The sequence below is a fragment of the Stegodyphus dumicola genome, chromosome 11 (assembly GCF_044657685.1).
Source record: "Stegodyphus dumicola isolate Sdum_Otavi_A_Nest chromosome 11, ASM4465768v1".
Classification (NCBI taxonomy): Eukaryota; Metazoa; Arthropoda; class Arachnida; order Araneae; family Eresidae; genus Stegodyphus; species Stegodyphus dumicola.
The window spans coordinates 105,375,042-105,394,616 of NC_140778.1; the positions used below are offsets into that span (position 1 = coordinate 105,375,042).

Below are 19,575 nucleotides of genomic sequence, written 5' to 3' on the forward strand. Positions count from 1 at the left end.
TTGCCATTGTGCCGATGTTGCACAATTGGCAAAGAGGACTTGGCAGTATTTTTATACGATATAGATGCTTGGAAAGGCAGTCATGGCCAGTAGTGAGGTAAAAAGTGGCAACAGATCTACCCCTTGGCCATAGTGGAATATTTATGATCCTCAATCTATTTCTTGTCTTTAATTGCCTCTTTGATTTTTTTCCAATAGTTCTTAATCTACTGTACGAAATATTTCTAAAAGATTTTTAATTAACCGTTTGGCGATATAAAAAGGAATTGGTTTATCTGTTATTTGAGCAATTTTGGTTGCTTTCTTTTGCCAGGGAGTCAGCTATTTCATTACCCTGAAGTCCACAGCGTGCTGGTACCCACTGCAAAGCAACTTCTTTATAGTTTTGATTAAATCATTAAGGGTCAGACGGATATTAAAAACATCTGCTGAAGCAGGAGCTTCAGATGAAGTAATGGTCAGGAGGGCAGCTCTAGAATCTTATCCACTGTTGAAGCAATGATCGGGAGGGCAGCTCTAGAATCTTAATCTACTGTACGAAATAATAGAACACTTTTATGTATTTGCGACCTTTTTAAATGAGCTTCCAAACTAACAATTGCTTATTTCTTTCCGCAAACTAAATCGTACTGTCTTTGAAGGTTCAAATCCTGAAATTTTCTATGACAATCATTGTGCCATTTTTCACTATTCTACATAGATATAATAGTACAAATGCTCATGCCTTATGTGGGATCCTAATCTCAGTTCTCTAATTATAACAGACAGATTTAATATAATCAATAATATAAGTGTGACTCCAAGGCATTCATTTTCCTAGTATCGATCATCGAAAAATTTGATAAATTAATAATTACTACAGTATTTTTCAATGTTAAAAAATGCAAGATAATGTGTGCATCATTAAAAAAATTGCGTTATTTCACGCCAATAAAGATGGCCCTAGGTTTATTAAAAAGCCATAATTTATATATAATGAGTATAATAAAAATACAAGACAAAATTTTATTATTAGTAAATGTGTCCCTCTCTCTTATATGAAACTGCAATAAAAATTTGATGATGCAAATGTAGATTGGGAAGAATGTAGTGACATAAAATATTTTTACGAGTTGCTAGAATTTGATAAGAGTGCTTGAAACTTTTAAGTTCTTATCTTATGCAAAATGTCTGAAAATCTCATCAAAATGGTTTTTTCTTAGGTCCAAATGAGTTCACCATTTCCGACTTCTGGCGAATGGTCTGGGAACAGGATTCATACGTCATTGTCATGCTCACGAAAGTCTTCGACTTCATCCGGGTAATTATGGAAACGTTTTCTCTCTTACTCTCTCTTTTCTCGCATGTGAATAATATCGATGAATACTGAATTACTTAATCGATTTAAAAGTTATTTCTTTTCGATAAGAATAATTTTTTGTCATTGTATAATATTTATTTTATAATTACTTGAGTATGTACGAGTATATTATAATTTATATGCTGATGCTAGAGATGCCTTAAGATATAGCTATAATTATGGCCGGGAGAACACGTTATTTCCTGACAATACAATTTCTCGGCACTGACATAATTATAATTAAACTAGCGCAGAAATCTTGCCTATTCTTGAATAGTTACACTGGTACATTTTTAAGTATTCTAACGACTTGAGACAGAGTAGTACGCAACAGCAATATAGGAAAACAAGGAAGTAGCAAAGGAATGCACAAATTACACTCTAAAGGGTCGTCTGGATAAAACAGATTCAATTTTCGTTCAGCATCATTCTGATTGGTTAATTTAAGTTTCCTTTCGTAAATTCTAATATTATTACTGGCTGAAGTGTCACGTAATAGCCGCGTCATTAACGTTACATAAGAATCATATAAAGTGGGTCAAATTTTAAATAATTCGGTTCAGAGAGCTTTATTATAAGCAATTACTATTTTTAAGATGGAAATGGAACGTAACCTTATTAAATGGGAAACGTATAACAAATGTAAGTTAAAATAATTTCATCTTAGTGTTTTTTTTTTTTTTTTTTTTTTTTTTTTTTTTTTTTTTTTTATGTATATGTTACGGTGAAACACCAAAATCTGGAGAATGTCGACTTTCACCGGTGAATGTCAACATTCACATAGTCTCTTGGTGTATGTCCGAAATATTTTCCAAATACTCTTATTTCTGACTTACACCGGTCAATGTCGACATTCACCATGTACTAATGGTGAATGTTGAACATATAACAATATTATATTTTCTTCTCAATAATGCAGTCGCGAATAAACGCACTTGATACTTGAAATAAGAACATGAGAACCTAAAACACACAATACATTCAAAATGGGAAAGGAAAATAATAGAAGTTAAAAACTTACTTAATTATATAATACGTTCTAAATGAGAAAATAAAATAACAGTAATAAAAAACTTACTAAATTATGTGATTCAAATCGTATTTATTGCAACAACTTAAACTATTATAGCACTTTATGACCTCTCTTTTCGACTTTCACCAGAGCATATCTGTGATTGTCGACATACACCGGTGAGGGTCCGAATATACAAGAATGTAGTGAAATATTCGGTCTTTCACCGACGTATTTGGTGAATGTTGATATTCTCCGATGAAAGTCGACATTCTCCAATTTCGGTCTTTCACGGTAACATATACAGATAGTTGAGCTTTGAAAAACGCGGTTTGAACGGAATGTCTGTAGCTGCACATTGGCTTTTTACTATACAGTTCATAACGGATTTAATGTACACAGAACTGATGATAGCTTAATGAAATTTGTTTTCTCAAAAGAAACAATTTACAGTTCTGGCACTTTTCACAAGAATACGATCAGTAGTCACTACTTCAGGCTACTAAGGATGTTAAACATAAGACAGTATAAAAATGCCTCGAATGCATATGCTCGCACAGCGATCTCTCAATACTCTGAGTTAAACTCTGAACTAAACTAAAACTGATGTTCTCTCCTGTCTTATACAGTTTTCCTCAGTGCGAAGAGAAATTTCTAGTACCTTTGATTTCTCGAAATTGCTGGAAAGTGTACACAGTTACAGTTATATAGGGAATAATGTTTAACCACATTATTCCCTGTGTAATCACATTATTCCCTATTTCCTGTAAGTTATATAGTGACAGGAGCAGTGTTAGGATACAGGTGTCAGACCCAAATGTCGCCAAATGATAGCCCTTGTTTGTCGACATCTCAATTTATCGCCAAAACTGGAAATAAAACATAGTCGCCAATCTCATTTCCAACTTGGTCCTATCTCGCCAAATTTGGTAAGATAGCAGTTTGCTCAATGTTAATATAACCTGTAACCTTATTGTTCCAGCGAAACTTCATTCTCTATACGCCTTTCGTGTTACATTATACAAGAGATGCTAGAAGACAATTTGCCTTACAAAAATTGGACTCAGATGTTATCTTTCAACAATGTTATCTTTCTTATGTTTTTAACGAACATTCATTTATTCAGTTTATCTTCTTGTAAGATTAAAGTATTTAATATGTAATAGGCAAAATCTTTATTAATCTGCAGCTTCTGTTCACCGTAAGCAGTATTTTCGCAGTCAATGAAAGAATACCATGATATCCATAACTATTAAGTTATCATCATTTGCAGTCGATATGAGATAAAACTGAGAATGACAGAAAAGAAAAAAATCGTATTTCTTTTGCAGTAATAGAAGGCTTATATATATATGCTATGTAAATGAAATGATGAGTTTTTGGAATAAAGCGAAACAGATAGGTGTCCAAACAGGCATCTTCAACATGCCAAAAAAAGTATTAACATTAATGCAAAAAGCATTATTAAACTTGGATCTAAAGTATTTCTACTGATAATATTTAAAACACAAGTTTTAAAATAAACTAAAATGCGTTTAATCTGTTGTCCGTGTAGTTTGCAAAATCAATAAAAATTCCAAATAACGCATCCATTATTCCTTGTAGATTCTAGATTAAAAATTTTAAAAACGAAACAGTTCCAAGCTTTTTGCTTCTTCGATGACAAAGTCGATAGCTTTTGCTTATTCGATAACTTTTTGGTTCTTCGACACTGCCAGCTAATAGTATCTCTGAATTCTGTGGGGAATGTTTATCAGTAAGAAGCGTAATTCAACTTAGAAAATTTTCAACCCTGACTTGTTCCATATGGACATTATTAAACACAAATTTTCGGTCGCATTCATCGGCTAGTCAAGCTAGTCGTGTACTTAAGAAAATGGTAGGCACTAAATCGTCTGAACTTCCCTATATTAAAGCGGACCCTTACGGATTGTTCAGGCGAGGTTTTGCCTTTTAGAATTGTCGTAAATACAAAGGCGTAAAGGCCATTAGTTTCGTTCACACCTATGGGAAAAGGCTTAAGCCATAGCCGATCAAGGAAAGTAAATTTGCACATGCATGAATTGCATCTGACACAGCGAAATCATCGACTGAATGCTAGTTCATATTTGCTTGACTGAGTGTTCCGCCGAAAATGCTGCTGAAGAAAATGGTCCGGAGAAAACAACGTAAGGAAAAAACGTCGTTGTAAAAGGAGAAAACATCGCAGTTCTAAAATATCCTGGTACAAAACGTCGTCGTCGAAAATAATGTGTTCAAAAACACCGCATTTAAAAACATCGTCGTCAAATACATCGCTACAAGAAAGTAAAGCAGCCACAAATCATTGCATGACGATGATATCGCAGACATGCGTTTTTTAGGCTTTGAAAACTATAAATGTATTTTCACATAATAATTTTGAGCTTATAAAGTATTTTTCTTCCTTCATGCTTTCGTGGGGTAACAGTTACCACACTCGGCGCGTATTCGAGCGATCCAAGGTCGAGTCCCGGCGACGATATTGTTCATTTTTTAAGTCTCCTGCATAAAAATAACCTAAGTCTCTACTAGCTCAACAAGGAATTATGAATATTTTTATTTTTATATTTCATATTTGTTAACTAACAAATACATTTTTGCTGAAAAAGCAGTCAGAAAACTTAAGCATTCAAAATCTAAAACTTGTGAATTTGATTATTGATTTCATAAATGTTATTTAGCTGAGGTCTTTCGTCATAACTAACAAATCTAAACGATTAGCTGCATGGTGTACGTGAAGATGCTAATGGCACTTTAAAAAGACGAATAACATGACACTAAACAACATTTAATTTCCAACAAAAAAAATTAATCAAGATTTAATTTTTTTAAAGAATTTCAAATGAAAAAAGTGAAAGAAATTAATTTTACAGTTTAATAATTAATTAAAGAATTTTAAGACAGGTAGGCTTATGCAGATACTCATGCCCCTTTTTCTAATCTTTTTATTATATTTTTTATGAAAAAGTAGCAGTAAAACTTTAAAAGAGAGCTTAATTAATTAATGACCTTTATTAGTTAACCATTGTAAGTTTAAAATTCTGTTAACTGCCATAAATAGCATTAACTTTCTACTCATTTTTACTTTCTGAATGCTTAAGTTTCCTGCTTATTTTTTCAACAAAAATTTAATAGTTATTCAAAACATGAAATCTAAAAGTTAAAATATTCTGCATTCCTTCTTCTACTCACAAATCATTATATGAATATGCGTTTACAAATTTTAAAACCTTTAAAATGCCTGCCTACGATGCTATCCTCATGCCATGACTTTTGTAGCGGTACTTTTTACTTCGATATTCTCGACGACAATGCTTTTAAACTATGAGGTTTTTGAACCGCTTTATTTTCAACGACGATATTTAGTACCACAATGTTTTATAACTGCTATGTTTTCTCTTTGCTTTCTTTCTTCCCACAATGTTTTGTACCACGACGTTTTTACCTTGCGTTGTTTTCTCTGCCACGTTTCCGTCCACGATGCTTTTGACGCGATATTTTCGCCTGCAACTGCTTGACTTTGACTGGTTGATTCTTATACCAGTTTGGAGGAAATTTGAAAAGTCAGATCATTGAGACAGATCCTTATATCAATTTCTGAGATGTAGCAAGGTTTGAATGCCTGCCAACTAAAGTTCAGCTTAAACTATTTGTGACCGTAAGCCCTCGTATAAACTCTTTCTTGTATTCTAAAGCTGTCTCAGTAGACTCTCCTTTAATGACATACAGAAAATAATCGAAAGTTCAGTGACAGCAAAGTCCAGTCAAGGAGCTATGTCACCCAATCTTATTTATGTGTCACCAATGTGTGTGTAAACTGCAGCACATAGCGACCGTAAGGATCAGAGGAATCTAATTATATGGAAATTAAGCTGCATTCATCGAAGAATATGAAATATTAACAAAGAGTTCACACTTTATATTATAAAGCCAAAATGTCAAACTCTAATTAAATGTTCTCCCTTTTTATACTAACAGAAAATACAAATAATTGTACATAAACGAAGAAATGTTTCAAAATTTATAAAAATTATAAAATCTCACAGAAATTACAGAAAATTGAACTATGCAGCACAGTTAATGCCAGAAGCAGCTGCACTTTTTTCCCATAATTCCCAAGGCCAAGCGATGGTTTTTAAAAAACATTTTTATATAGGGTTTAGGATTAAATTCTCTTAAAAGCTTCCTTTGAAGGAGAAGTTTGTTAATTCTGGAATATATACTGAAGCGAAAGAAGATCTTGTCATAGAAATATTTCTTATCGAACTGAAAGCTGTTTTAGATATTCCTCAAATAATTTCATTTTTTTTTATGCTTAAACATAAAAGTTAACGTTTGCCAAAGTATGAGTGTGAAACATCAGACATGTAGTTTTCTTGGAACAAATAACCAAGAACAAAAGGCTCGCAAATTAGAAACAAGTTCAACAAAAGGCTTGTAAGGATCCTAAGTTTTACTAACGTTTATTTTATTTTAAAACTGTACTATCACTTTTTATTTTCTACTTCCGGCCAGAATTAAATTTTTTTAACTTGTTTATGCAAATTGTCTTGCTAACGCCCAAGTACTTAAGTTATGGCTTTTTGCCAAGCGGGATAGAGAAGGAGTTTTAGGAAACAAGCACTGCAGTTTTACGAGTTTTCATTCGGTTGCTGGTTGCCTTTAAGGCCAGAGGTTTAGCCCTCTTGATATTTGCAAACGTATTGTAGTTTCAGCAGCTCGGCGTACTACATACGTACCCTTTTTAAATAAAGGCCAGTCTTAGTGCTTGGCATTTGTATACTAATTCAAAGTTAGCTTTTAGTTAGAGTTTTAGTTAGTAGTTTTATATTCTTACCTTCAGACCACAAGTGGTTGGTCTCTGTATTCCGAAGTTCGGAAGTGCCTGTAAAGTATTGAAAATAAAGGGTTTCGTGTACCCTTCCTGCTTGTGTCGTCTGTTATACACAAATCTTGAACATAGCTTGAGTAAGCTCCCTGTTCTTATTCAGGGCATTCCGTGTTTCCAAAGCAAATCAAGAGAAGCACGAGTCCTGACAGGCTTACGTGATCCCTTTTCAGCTCTCCGCTGCGTACATCGAGATGAAATTTTGAGCTTAATGTAACAATCCAGCAAGACAAATATCATCAATATACGCAGGCTTTGATGCCACCCATATATGACTATATATTAATATCACTGAAGTTCCATAAGCGCATAAAGGTATTTTCTTCGTGTATAAAACCTAAAGAGCAAATATCCTTCAAAACGACGAAGCTCATTAAAGAAAATTTAATTAAATAACTAATCTGATACTGTATTTTGTTAAAAAAATAATTTACATTTTTGAATTTAAATTTTTATTCTAGGTAATGTGCGTTCAGTATTGGCCCACAGACTTGGACAAGCCTGAGGAATATGGGAACTTAGAGATCACGTTGTTAGCGGAAGAACAATTAGCGAATTTTTTTATCAGAACCGTTAAAATAAGAAAGGTAAGATTTTACAGTGTTATGGTACTTGCACAACGTATGCATTTTACTATAAAAATAAGGACTAGAAATGAATATTATACATATATCGCTCATAACTATCGCGTTAAGCTTTCATTGTTTTGCTATGACACATTTCTTCACATGTGTCGTTTAATGCATATAATCTTCATTAATATATCTACACTCATGTCCATAAATTAAGGATAATGCAAAATCAGTCAAAGGAAGAGTTAGAAGCAAAACAAATTTGACTTATTTGTAAAGCTTATTTATTAAACAAAAGGTAAAGAACAAAAAAAGATGCTATATGTTTGATATTATTAAAAAAATTAGCGATTTTTTCTCCCTGGAGCAAATTACAAAAAAAAAAACTATTTACAAAAACCAACATTACATGGTTGGTATGATTGTCAATACATTGTATGTCTCCCAGATGATGCAATACAGTCCGTACAACGCCTAGGCATGCTGAGTATCAAATTATCGATCTGATCTTGGGGAATATTACACCACTCAAAAAGCAATGCACTCCGAAGTTCCGGTAGACATGTAGGAGGAGGTTGACGGGCTGCAACTCGTCGGCCAAGCATGTTCCACACGTGCTCTACTGGATTCAAGTCCGGTGAGAATGCTGGCCAGTCCATACGGGTGATATCCTCCGATAGCAGGCATTCGCTTACGATGTTTGCACGGTGAGGACGGGCGTTTTCATACATTAAACACAAATTGTGCGTCCATGGCGCCCCGAAACAAGCGTACATGTGTTTCCAGAATGACGTCCCGGTAGATTTGGCTTGTCATGGTTCCAATTTGAGCATGCAGGTCAGTTCTGGAACCCAGAATAATTCCACCCCAAACGAGCACTCCTGCACCACCGTAACGGTGTTGTTCAATGATGTTTTCTTGGTGGTAACGGGTACCCGGAGCTCTCCATATGAAAGTCCGGCGAGAATCAGACTTCAAGCTAAACCTGGACTCGTCGGAAAACATCACACAAGCCCACTGTTGCGGTGTCCACAATGCATGCTCTCTACTCCAGGCTAACCGCAGGCGACAGTGAGTTGCAGTAAGTGGAACGCATCTGACAGGTCTACGAGCATATAGAACAATCTGCCCTAAGCGTCTGTACACGGTCTGCCTTGAAATTGTACTACCAGTGGCTGAAGAGAGCTGACGAGACAGGTCTGAGGCTGTGCTCCGCCTGTTTCTTTTGGCAATAACTGCCAAATCCCGGTCCTCATTCGGCGTTGTAACTCTGGGGCGACCTGTCCTGTAACGTCTACTCACATTACCATCATCTTGGAATCGTTGCCAAAGCCTGGAGATGACACTGTAGGCAATTCCAAGTTCGTCTGATACTTCCAGTTGGGTACGCCCACATTCCAGACGGCCGATAATTCTAACACGTAAAAAATCATCCAAATGCGTCCTTTGTGTCGTAGCTATTCGGTTATTGCAGTGAAATACTTATAAAGCCCCTGCGAACAATTTTACTTCTTTGCCTGTATTCCTTATATATCACTCTCTTACACTCTCGTCATTGTGACGTACCGTCGGTGTCATCTGGTTACTTCCTGAAATTTGCATATGATTCTTGAAGATGTGTGTAGTCATTTTACATGTGATATATTTATTTTAGAGTTCGATTTCCGCGTGCCTCCGAATTATCCTTAATTTATGGACAAGAGTGTATTTAAAGGCTTGCAGTTTGCGTAAAACAACCCATTCTAAACTGAATTTTACATCAAGCATAGATATTGAAACAAGTATGAAATGAAAATAAATTCTATGGACGTTATCGCGGTATTTTGTGTAAAAACGTCGACTAAAGCTCTTAGCATAAAAAAAATGTAGTTTTTTTTAAAAGTTTAATTTTTGAATTTTTTCTTAAATATTTAAATATGCATCTCATTATGCGATTTATTTTAAATCCATCTACAGTTTTGCTTATGATACAAAATTTGTAGAAAATGTGATTTGTTATATGTCAAAATCTGACTACAAAATATTAATAATAAAGAACAAAGAAATATTGAATGAATTACATTCTAACAAACTATCGACTCGATGCGTTTCAGTTTTCATTAAACGTTGCAATTTTGTTATTTATGACTATTTAAAAATTAATACATTATACGACAAGCAGGTTGTATTTTTCTTATAGTTTTCACAAAAGTGGAAGATTTCGCCTAGAGTAAATGACTCAGTTTCGAGTTACACGTCCAGAAATAAAAATCTCTAAAACTTTAGTTCACCTTAAAGTTTGAAAGCTTGTAAAAATATTCTTTAAAATTCAAAATGGGATGTCGCCATAGTTTGACAAACTATCATACAAGAAAAGGGTCTTGACTTGGGTAAATATTAGACAAGTTAAACTCTTAATTATAAAGTTACACAGAGTCTAATAATGGAACTTTAACGCAAACGGGCATGTAGCGAAATTTCGCTATGTCTGAAATAGACTTAAGAAGACTTACAAAGATTTTAAACAACCTTTTTATTTAAGCTGAACTTTTAACAAAACAGCGTACGACAAGTGCTACAGATAACCTCAGTCCGTTATAATGCAAATTAAATAAGAACGTTATATTCAAATAAGCATTGATCCGTAGTCCAAGAATACGTAGTTAAATATTAAGCTATAATTAAGATAAAATAACACGCCGAACAAATATTAGTTTAGAAGTCAAACAACAAAAATCAGCGTTATATTTTCAAATTTTCACAGGACTAGTTTCGATGGTTTTACCGAACCATCATTGGAAATGCAATTGCGCTTTGGCAGCTGAGGATGGCTTGGTAAAACCATCGAAACTAGTCCTGGAAAAATTTGCAAATATAGCGCTAATTTCTGTTGTTTGAGTTCTAAATTGATACTAAGCTTTTAGCTGAATCAATAATTTAAAGGCGTGTAGATATACCGGCGGCGAAAGAATGCAGAGCTGAAGTAGTTACATTTAACTAGAGCTGGTAGAATCTAACCGCGCAGCGCGCATGCCATAAAGCGGACCTTTTTGCGAAAAGAGGTTGCAATTTAATTCAGTAACCAAATAGAAATTTACCTTTCATTCTTTAAAACTGGAGGTTAAAAGAATCTTCAGACGGTCTTTTCATACAGTTTCTGCTCGCTCTTCCTGTAATAAGTCCTGGAGTGTTCTCCGAACCAATTCCAATCTTATTCCCGATGCCCCTCGTGCATCTACGGTGGTCACTTGTAGACTCTTTACTGGATGCGACTGTCCCCGTGCCCATTTATTTCGTTTTAATATTGTCGACTTCTTGTTTGCATTTTGTATCCAAATAAACAAGATATGACATCTGCTCATATTGACGAATCTATGCATTATTTCATTTTAATTGTTTCGTGGAAAAATAGTGAAGATCACAGTCTAATGACTAAATGAGCAACAGACTGCCATTTGATAAGTAAAAATATTTGCCATAGAGACGCGATAAAATATTTATTTAATACTTGCCGCTACGCGGTTAGCCTTTTTCTGGCTTTTAAATGCACCGTAAAAATGCCTAAAGGGAACACCGAACATTAAATTTAAAACCTGCACAGAATTTTACTCTGCAGAGCAAATATTATAAAAAAATTCAATAAAAATATATCACATATTAACAAAATTACAATGAAATAAGCAATATCCCTTAATACAAATATTAATTAGTCGCAAAATCTTAAGAATTCAAATTGTATAAAGGAAGTTAAGAACTTTGTTTCCTAAACAAATCATGCAAAACTTTGTATATAATTGAAATTATATATAATTAAAACTTAATATAAAAAATTGCAATGAAATAAGCAAAAAATTTCATAGTTTCAAGAGAAAACAGTCAGCAGTCCAGTATCCAAAGCAATGAAGAAAACTGTTGCCAGAACCACATTTCTAAAAGAATGAAACTATCATCAGAAAGCAATAACCAATCAAAACTGTGATTTGTGGATGACCGAATTCAAAATATATAAAACTCCTTGCCATTAGCTAATAAAGAGAGAGAGGGGGAAAAAAGGAAATTGTTTCTGTTGCGCCTCGCGAGAGACATGCGCGTCAGAATAAGAAGATCGGGATGCACGTGTTGCGTGTCCAAAAATCAAAAAATAAGCAGCATGAAATAAGGAATATTTTATCTCATATTTTCAACAGTCAGCAGTCACGTATACAAAGCATTGAATGAAAAACTATTGCCAAAACCACATTTTTAAAAGAATTAAACTATTTAAAATGATGCGATTCCATCAAAAAAGATAAAATAAAATAAATGTGTTTCGCATTTTGAAAAAAAATACCCTTCGAGGTGCACTGGCTCTTGTCTAGATGCACCTATGTACCAAATTTCGTAGCTCTGGGTCTAATAGCTTACGCGCAGCATGAACGAAAGACACGCACAGACAGACTCTGTCTTTTGTTAAATGTAGAGAAGTGTAGAAATTACAAATAAGCTTGAAACGTTTTTTATATATTTCATTAGCTTAGTAATTTTATTTTTGTTATCTATGTCTTTCAAAGGCTTTTTATCGATAACAATTTTAGCGACTATTTGAATTACAGAGAACGTTGTCTTTTAAATATTTTCTGTTGTTTGAGGCGTAGAATCTCTTTTACTATATACAGATCTTCAGCATGTATGTGATCGCAGCAGTCTGGAGTAGTTACATTTAATATTCTTTGAATAGGGAGAAGAAGAGCGTGAGATAGTCCAGCTGCACTATACTAACTGGCCTTCCCATACGTGCCCTTTCCCCAGCGCCCTCCTTGAGTTCCGGAGAAGAGTCCAGGTATACATGATGCGATACCCATCCACAGGACCTGTCGTTGTTCATTGCAGGTGAGTCTCCTTTGCAGATTTTTTCCACTGAATTTACAGCTCTAAAATCCCCATCGGCTTGACTTCCACCTAGGGGCTTCCTTAAGCCCTAGGTGTAAGTCTGAAGAATTAGGTTGCTTAAATATCAAGGCAAATAGTAACTAGCTTATGAAGAGGACTTAAATAACAACTATAAAAATTGTTTGAACCGCAACATGTAAGTGAAGAGTAACACAAAATTTAAATGTTTGCTTTGTAGAGACATTAGGTATTTTTTGGAAAACACCGCCGGAAATCGAACTGCAGACCTCTCAATTACGCGCTGAGCGTGCAGACCACCACACCAGGAAGGCATGCGAAGAAGGCGGGAGAAATATCTGATATACTCCCCCTTTTAAAGGGCGACTGGGATTTTTTAGGTGACCTAATCACCAAATCCTGAGTGTGGAGAATCATCATCCACCACCCTTTTAGTTCGGGCACCAATGTAGATGTTCGGGCACCAAAGCAAGAGAGATGAAAAATGAGCAAACGCCTTAGCCGGGAATCGAACCACGGACCTATGGAATACCGGCACAGTGTGCAGACCACTACACCACGAAGGCATACTAGGAAAGTGGGAGAAATACTTAATATACTCCTCTTTTTAAAGGGCGACTAAGGTTTCTAGGGAGCCCAATCGCCAAAATTCTGGGTGTGGAGAATCCTCATCCAACACCCTTTCAGTTCGGGCGCCACTGTAGAGACATTAGGAAGATTTTTGAAAGCAGGCAAGAGGAAAAATTAGCAATGCCTTCTCCCGCAATTAACCGCGGACCTCTCAATTACGCGCTGAGCGTGCAGATCACTGCACCACGAAGACTCGCTAAGATGGTGGGAGAAATACCTTATAACTTAAGGAGAATGGAGACCCTTCATCAGTTCACAGTTCTAACTATTAAATCTAATGCCTGACACTATCCTAGCTCTCTAATTTAAAATTCAGCTTCCCGAAAAATTGCAGTCAATTAGCAGCACAACCTAACATTCCCAAAAGCGGTTAGTAGATTAGTACTTTGACAAATAGGAATGAATTTTATTGTAGAGTCCAGCATGGTTTGATATTAAGAAACCGCAGTATTTAAACTTAATATTGAAAACTTAAAATTTAATTAAGATTTCTATATTCTGATTTTGATAAATTATCGTCACAGAAGCCAAAAATATATAAACAGTATGAAAAATTTAATAATTGTCACAAATGTGTTATACACATGACCTAGCTTGCGTTTCTTCAATTTATACTAGCATCATAACTCATAAATCTTAGACAGCTATCATACATCCGTTTGTTTTGGAAGAACAACTGTTTGGAACAATTTTTCTGCTTTGTCACAACAGCCAATCGCCACAGATCACTTTAGGATTACCATGTAAAGAGGAAACTGGTTCTCCATTACAAACAAGCTGGTAGAATTCGAAGCTGAAAACGAACAACTCGCAATTTGTTTCGAAAGGAAGGAAAAAATCGCACGTCTTTCTTTCAACAGTAAACCAGGCAGAAAAATTGTGCGAAACAGTTGTTCGTATGAAACAAATGCATGAGTGATATGGGCATAATATGGGGTATCACAGTTGAATATCCTTAGAAATTCCAAATCTTGTCCGATATTGTCAACTCGTAAAAGTTTTATGTTAATAAAGTCAGTTATTTTATCATTTTTACTTTAATTCAAAGTTCGTCATCTTCCACCCGAATGCAAATTAGTTAAAGAGTAAAAAAAAAAAAATTCGGTGTTCTTTGGGTTTCAAAAAGCGCTTGGCAACACAGGTTGATTGTAATTCTTCTTCAGCGTTTCGCTGTTAAATTTAACTGATCACCTTAAGCTTCTGCTAGCCGCTATTGCTTCGCGATGACTTAGACACGTGCCAAAAATTAGTTTAAGCGTAAATTTTTTTATTTCTTAGTCTATTTAATTTAAAAGTGGGTTTCGGTACCAATTTAGTGGAGTTTTTCTACTTTAGTTAGAAGACTGATGAGACGAAAAATCCTCTGACAGACTTTAGGGTTACCTTGAGGTTATTTGGTAACTGAAAGTAATAGTGTAACTGTAGGTTTTAGCTGATTCTATATCTTTTTGTTAAAATTATTAAACAACCATAAAGGTTTCCAGTTTCCAAATGGTGATTTTTAAATGCTATATATTTTATCATCGTCTGAAATCCTGTTGTTTGTTTAATGATGCACGAATTTAAAAGTGCATTCAAATTCATTTACTGAGACAAGCAGGATGCTGAAAAATTTCATATTAGTAAGTATTTCGCACTGTTCCTCCTCCTGACGAAGTGGCATTGAGATTGATTGAATTCCTCTTCCATTTTTTTTTAATTAATTTTTTTAATTGGGGTATTGCTTGTTTGAAGAGTTTTGTTTTAACTTTTTTTATTCTTTTTACATGTATAGGATTATTTGATATATATGACATAATAAACGCGAGGAAAGACGGAGAAGTGATGATGCGTAATAGCTATATAGGTTAGATCCATTTTGAAGAGGAAGAATTCTGATTGCATAGTATGCTAATGTGTTGACTTAGTAATATCTAAGAAACATGGCAGTCGAGGCAGTTTTAATTCCATTTTTATTTTCCAGTTGACGTTTGTGGCCACAGTTGATTTGGCACTGTAGTTGTACTAATTCAAAAACATTTACATTTTGATATTATAGCGATAGCAAGCAAGACAGCGAAATTATATCCTAGCAGTGCAGAGAGCGAAGCTGAAGTGCGTAGTTACGCAAGATGGAACCACACGAAGAGAAAATTTTTGGTTTAAAGTTTCAGTTCCCAATTATTACGTCATCTGCTTTGCGCAGGCCATGCAAAATAGAATGATCTAGAAATGACACAATCCAGAGAAATTATTACGATTTTTAGAAAACAGGGAAAGAATCAAAGGGAATTAGGGGTTAGTTTAAATTATTATTTTGCTTTATATATATTTTATCTCACATATATATTTCCTTACGTTGGACGGTATAGTCTCTTAAGGCCAGTTTTCGAGAAAGCGAGATTTAAACTATTTGGTATGCAAAACAACTTTGTACAGCACATTTTGCAATAAACACTGTTATTTGTTTATAATGGCTAAAATAGTGTACTGAGATTTAATGTGTTTTAATTTCCTGTAAAATAGTCCATTAATTATTATAAATAATGTATTATTTATTATTAAATGTAATAATTATTAATTATTACATTTAATAATAATAATTAATTATATAGTATTTATAGATTTATTAAAATTCCTGTATAAATTTCATATATTTTTCGTAAGAGGAGAAAAATTCGAATCCAGCTCAAAATTTAAATAACCAGAGAATAATCAATGGTCTACTAATTTTGACTGAATTGATTAACTATTTTTGTTCTCCTTATGTAACGAAAAGACTCATTTTATTTCGTCAGCACCAGGTATTAGAAACAAGCCAAAATACCAAATTTTTAAGTTTCAGAATAATTGCGCGGTCTTTCTTTAAATTCGTTTAAGATTTTCTAGATTATTCTGCAATCTGTTGCAATCAATTTAACGTTAAAACTTTATTATTAAATACCGATGACAGCACTTTAATGCCGTGGAAGTTAAGTGGAAATCGATAGAATTTATCACTTAAGCGAAAATCGATATTCCTGTTTATGAATATAATTTATTGCCTGCACTTTATTTTTATCGAATCTGAAGTATGTTTCAATCACATTATGAATAAAGTGTGTTTGTGATTCTACGAAAAATGCCGACAATATAGTAATCTGTGATTGCAGTTCTATTTATTTTGAAATTCTTTAATTCAAAAACATTAATTAACTGAAAATTGCGTTATTTTATTTAGTTCTTCGACTAATGGAATTATGCTAAATTTGCTTCCTTTAAGCACAATGCTTAATTTCAGATTTAATAGATTGGTAATTGCAAAATTTTCCACATATATTCTTTCAGTTTTGATGTTTCTCTGCATAAAGGAAGAAATGATTAACCACCAGTTTCAATGAGTTGTCCATTCCATTTAGTTTATTCACAACTGCATTTATAAGATATACAACTCCTGTTTTACAATTTCTGTAGCCTATAAAAGAAGTTAGAATATGTGGAGTACGTCTCCCTCGTATGTCCTGTGCAATGAAATTGAAGCCATGAAACGTCACTGTGTGACGTCACGATTTATGGCGGCTCCCATAGCGGACTTCTCGGTTTTCCTTACAATCTAATCGTTGTTGTCTAACGTGTTAACTGCTCATCAATGAGCATTTATAAGTCTCCCGTTCTAATTTTGCTAATACTTAATACAAGTGAATTTCTACTTAGTATATAGAAAAGTCACAAAGACTGCAAACAATTGTTTCAAATTTAATAAGATCTAGGTACATGAAAATTTGTAAATGGTGACCATAACAAAAATGTATGTATGGTAAAGCCTAGACCAGTGAAAGTTTTAATGGTATTTTATATAAATTATGCCTATAAACACCTTTCTAAGCCTGAGTACGTTGATATTTGCTCTCAAAATTAGTGCAATTTTATTTAGCAATAATAGTTTCGTAATCTTATATATACTACTACATGATAAGTCGTGACGTCACATTGTTGATATTTCCTAGGCTTCACTTTTGTGATGTCATGCTTACTCCATCTATTCTAATCTCTTTGGTATTCTCCAACCTTTCGGTACAGATTCATTGGCCTTAGAAATTTTAGTAAATTATAATAAAAATTAGTATCTTATTTTGCGAGTTAGACAACAGAATAGTGACAATCAACTACTCTTGAGAAACCTATTCGAAGAATATCTTTTCTGTTATTTCTCATATTTACAAAATTTTATTGGCAACATTCCATAAATAATAAATGTGTTTTCTCTTTCTTTACCGTTCTTTTTTATAACGGCTTTATTAAATCAAATAAAGATTATTGTTCTGATCACATTTGCTTTCAGATACAATGGTTTTTGAAATTTATTTGCATAAAATATCTGCTTATCTGAGCATTAAATAACTGATTTGAAATTTTTGAAGCGTATTTTTGCTTATTTCTTTCAAAATCTGCTTTATACAAAATAATATATTCAAAACGTTCATTGAAAATAAAATAATTTTTCAGGTGTTTAGAATGTACATTATTTAACAAAAATAATCGTATAACAGAATATTTATGGTTAATTTCAAGTCCTTTACCGACAATTGCATTCCATTTCACTAAAAACATAGTTTGAGCATTTTGACCAACTTTTGTACTATTTTTTGTAATTAATTTCGACTAGTTTTATGAATTCTCGACTAACTTTAGCTAATATTTCGGCATTTAAACTAATTTTTTTCCTTCGATTTTGACCAACTTTTCCTTCAGATTTGTTGAAGAAATATCATATTCCTTTTTTTCTTCTGTAGCTCATTCTATATACAGATATTACACAGGGATAACATAAATGATTCATTCATTTTGAAAAGGTTATATTTTCAAACGTATTAAGGGGACTCATACACCTTAAACCCCTTATGATCTTCGAATATGTTACTTTTGCAAGAATTGGGATATTTTATTTATTTTAAAAGCAATTACTTCCAACATTTTACAGCGGACCACATAATATAGCTTCTGTGAGAACTAGTAACCAGAAAGTTTCTGTTGCCACAAATATTTTGTAATTTAGTCCGCTTTGTGACAAAATGTTTCGTCATGTTTCCACCTTGCGCGCATGATATTTTAAAAATGGCTAATGGTACATATTTGAAATTTGAAGGAATTCTTTATATGGGTACTATATTCTAACTGAACCAAAAATCTGATGAATATTTTAATATTAAAAAATTTTATGCACGAAAACATAACAGATTTTTTTAACAAAATACGTACATTTTATAAATTCAACTCCAAAGAAAATAAAACTTTAACATGAAATTCTTAGAATTTTTGGTTCACAGTAGTTTCCAAATGTTATAAAAGCTATATATTAAATATGGAATTAAATTATGCAACAAAATATTTTAATATGTGCGCGCAAGGGGGAAACATGCCAAAACATTTTGTCACAAAGCGGTTTAATTATAAAAATATTTGTGGCAGCACAAACTGTCTGATTACTATTTCCGAAAGCAGTTATATTATGTAGCTGCTTTCGGAAATAGTAATGCATCTTTTTGTAGTAATGCATCTTTTGTTTGTATCATCTGTTGCATCTTTTTGTAGTCAACTGCAAAAAGATGGAAGTAATTTCTTTAAAAATAAACAATTTATCCCAACTCTTGCAACAGTCACATATTCGAAGATCTTATGGGTTTTAAGTTGTATGAGTCCACTTAAGCTTACACACATGAAAGATACAGTGTCTCACAAAAGTGATGGGACACTTGTGCTTCACAAAAAGAAACTGTAATAAAATTAATTAAAAAAACATGTAAAAATTTTTTGTGGATGTGTTTCATACTTAAATTTAGTAACAATTATTACATAACATACATTTTCTCAAAATATTAAAATAGTAATTTAATAAAAATACAATTGTTTGGAAAGGAGCAAAAAATGGCTCACATAAGTGATGGGACACCATTAGATACTACTACGTACTACAATAAAAGTATGTTTGGGGTTTTTATTTTTACTCAAAAGCAATTGGCAATAATTTATAAAATCGTCTGCAGTCTTTCTCTCCAGTTTGTTTTGGAATTTTTGTGTTTTTTAGTTCTGTGCAGCCATGAAAAATAACGAAAAGAAACTTTGCCTGAAATTCGAAAATTAGTTATTAATTTGCATATTGAACGTGGAAAATCTATTAGAGAAACTGCTGAAACAGTTAACATGAGTCATTCAACAGTTTTCAATATCATTAAACGATATAAAAAGAATCATATTATTCAGGATAAAAGAAGACCTGGCGACCATCAAA

General features: G+C 33.4%; 1 protein-coding gene across 1 annotated transcript in view; it reads left to right on the top strand.

Annotated features, from left to right (window-relative positions):
• The window catches only part of Ptp36E (protein tyrosine phosphatase 36E), a 304,097-nt gene that overhangs the window by 215,472 nt on the left and 69,050 nt on the right, over positions 1-19,575 (top strand). Inside the window, exons 5-7 of the mRNA XM_085827038.1 lie at positions 1,203-1,300; positions 7,722-7,847; positions 12,529-12,680. Of these exons, the coding sequence (XP_085683164.1) occupies positions 1,203-1,300; positions 7,722-7,847; positions 12,529-12,680 (376 nt within the window). The remainder of the gene's footprint in view (positions 1-1,202; positions 1,301-7,721; positions 7,848-12,528; positions 12,681-19,575) is intronic.